This window comes from Piliocolobus tephrosceles, chromosome 5, assembly GCF_002776525.5.
Source record: "Piliocolobus tephrosceles isolate RC106 chromosome 5, ASM277652v3, whole genome shotgun sequence".
Taxonomy (NCBI): Eukaryota; Metazoa; Chordata; class Mammalia; order Primates; family Cercopithecidae; genus Piliocolobus; species Piliocolobus tephrosceles.
In genome coordinates, this window is record NC_045438.1 from 126,828,202 (window position 1) to 126,830,226 (window position 2,025).

The 2,025-nt window shown below is 48.1% G+C and overlaps 1 protein-coding gene across 3 annotated transcripts in view; it reads left to right on the forward strand.

Annotated features, from left to right (window-relative positions):
• Positions 1 to 1,289, forward strand: part of MED20 (mediator complex subunit 20) — a 15,804-nt gene extending 14,515 nt beyond the window's left edge. For 2 of the 3 annotated variants that reach the window (XM_023212803.2, XM_023212804.2), the window contains exon 4: positions 546 to 1,193. In XM_023212803.2, coding sequence (XP_023068571.1) covers positions 546 to 761 — 216 coding nt within the window. In that variant the 3' untranslated portion in view covers positions 762 to 1,193. Of the gene's footprint in view, positions 1 to 545 lie in introns of all 3 variants that reach the window. The other variant, XM_023212802.2, reaches the window with a different exon arrangement.
• Positions 1,290 to 2,025: the final 736 nt, after the last annotated feature.

Sequence of the window (2,025 nt, forward strand, 5' to 3'; positions counted from 1 at the left end):
AAGAGAGCAGAAGGAGAAATGAAGATGTATATTTTTTGGCCCATGCCACACTATTTGGGAAATTCTTTCTTAGGGTCAGAGTCCAGGTTGGTTCTACCTAGGGAGTAAAATATGGTCTTGAAAAAAACTCATAAGCATTTGTGTCTACTCTGCTCTCTACTTACCACCACCACACACATTTTCCTTCTCTTTATCTTTGTCATGTCTCTTAGAATTTTCTTGAGCTCTCCTTGAATCTTTACCCAGCATAGCAGGGACAACACAGTCCTGAGATCATCAAAAGGGGCCCAGATCTGCTTCTGGATCCTCTGGGAGGGCTGCAGGTTGGCACAGCTCCAGAAAGAGAAATGTCAAAGATGCCTAAAGATGCGGGTGTTGAGCCCAGTGTTGGGGTTGAATGTTTCCTGTGGACCAACACTGTGCTAGGAGGTGTATGTCTTTAGCTTGGGGTTGGGGAAGATGGGAGCAGGAGGCAGGAGGTGCAAGAGAAGCAGACCTTGTCTTAGCCTTCATTCACCCTCATTCTCTGTGCTTTTGGTTCCCAGGTGGAGTATGGCCCCTGTGTGGTAGCTAGTGACTGCTGGAGCCTGCTGCTTGAGTTCCTACAGAGTTTTCTAGGCAGCCACACACCAGGGGCTCCCACAGTGTTTGGGAACAGACATGATGCAGTCTACGGCCCAGCAGATACCATGGTCCAGTACATGGAACTCTTCAACAAGATCCGCAAACAGCAGCAGGTGCCGGTAGCTGGGATTCGTTAGTGATGAGCAGCTGCCAGCTGAGCTCTGTCACCAGGGGTACTCCACAGGAGAAGCAGGTGCTGACTGTCAGGTCCCCGGACCCCAGAAACCCAGGGTAGACATGGAGTCTACTCTCCTTCTCTGGTTCCCAGCTGTGGCTTTTGTTCTGGGGCTCTGGAGTCCCCTTCTCAACCCCCTCTCACACATAGCCCCCCATCAGCTGTTTTACTCCATTGCTTACTGGATTTGGCCTGTCCTCAAGAATGGTAATTATGAAGAATGGAGAAGTTTGGACCCTGCCTCCTTTAGGGGAAAGGTAGGACAGGAATGTCCCTGCCTGGTATTGGTGGGGGAAACAGTCTGTATCCCCAACTATTGGGGATTTGTCTCAGGCCCACTGTGAACATGCTGCATTTTATGTTTGGACTGTGCTGTAATAAGAGCCTCTTCCTTTTGTCAGAAGATGTAACTGGGCTTCTATCCTGGAGATGGAGTGGAAGGCACAACTGGTTTGATAGTTACCATTTTCTTTTTTTTTTTTTTTTTTTTTTTTTTGAGACGGAGTCTTGCTCTGTCGCCCGGGCTGGAGTGCAGTGGCCAGATCTCAGCTCACTGCAAGCTCCGCCTCCCGGGTTTACGCCATTCTCCTGCCTCAGCCTCTGGAGTAGCTGGGACTACAGGCGCCCGCCACCTCGCCCGGCTAGTTTTTTTTTTTTTGTATTTTTAGTAGAGACGGGGTTTCAGCGTGTTAGCCAGGATGGTCTCGATCTCCTGACCTCGTGATCCGCCCGTCTCAGCCTCCCAAAGTGCTGGGATTACAGGCTTGAGCCACCGCGCCCGGCGATAGTTACCATTTTCTGACCTGTTTGCTGAAGTGATTTGCGAATTGACTTTCCTAGGATGTTGCCTGAGTCCTTTGAACTCTCCTTCTGACATCTTTCCCTTCTGTTGTGAAATATGTTAAGCCACATGCCAAACTGCTATAAGATCGAAGTTTGTTTTTTTCTCACCTAATAATAGAGAGGTAATCAGATGGTCTAGGGCAGATTTAACTCTACAAGGTTATCAGGAACTTGGTTTCTTTCTGTCTTATTCAGCCATTCCCAGTATGTTTTCTTACCCACAATATCAAAGAAGATTCATCAGCTCCATATCTGCATTCTCCTGGGGAAAGAGAGAGAGAAAAGATCTGTTTTTTTAAAAAAGATAGGACTGAGCATTGCTCAAATCACTGTGGCTACACTTTGCTGAAAGAGATGCTGGGACATAGAGCCTCTTATCTGGG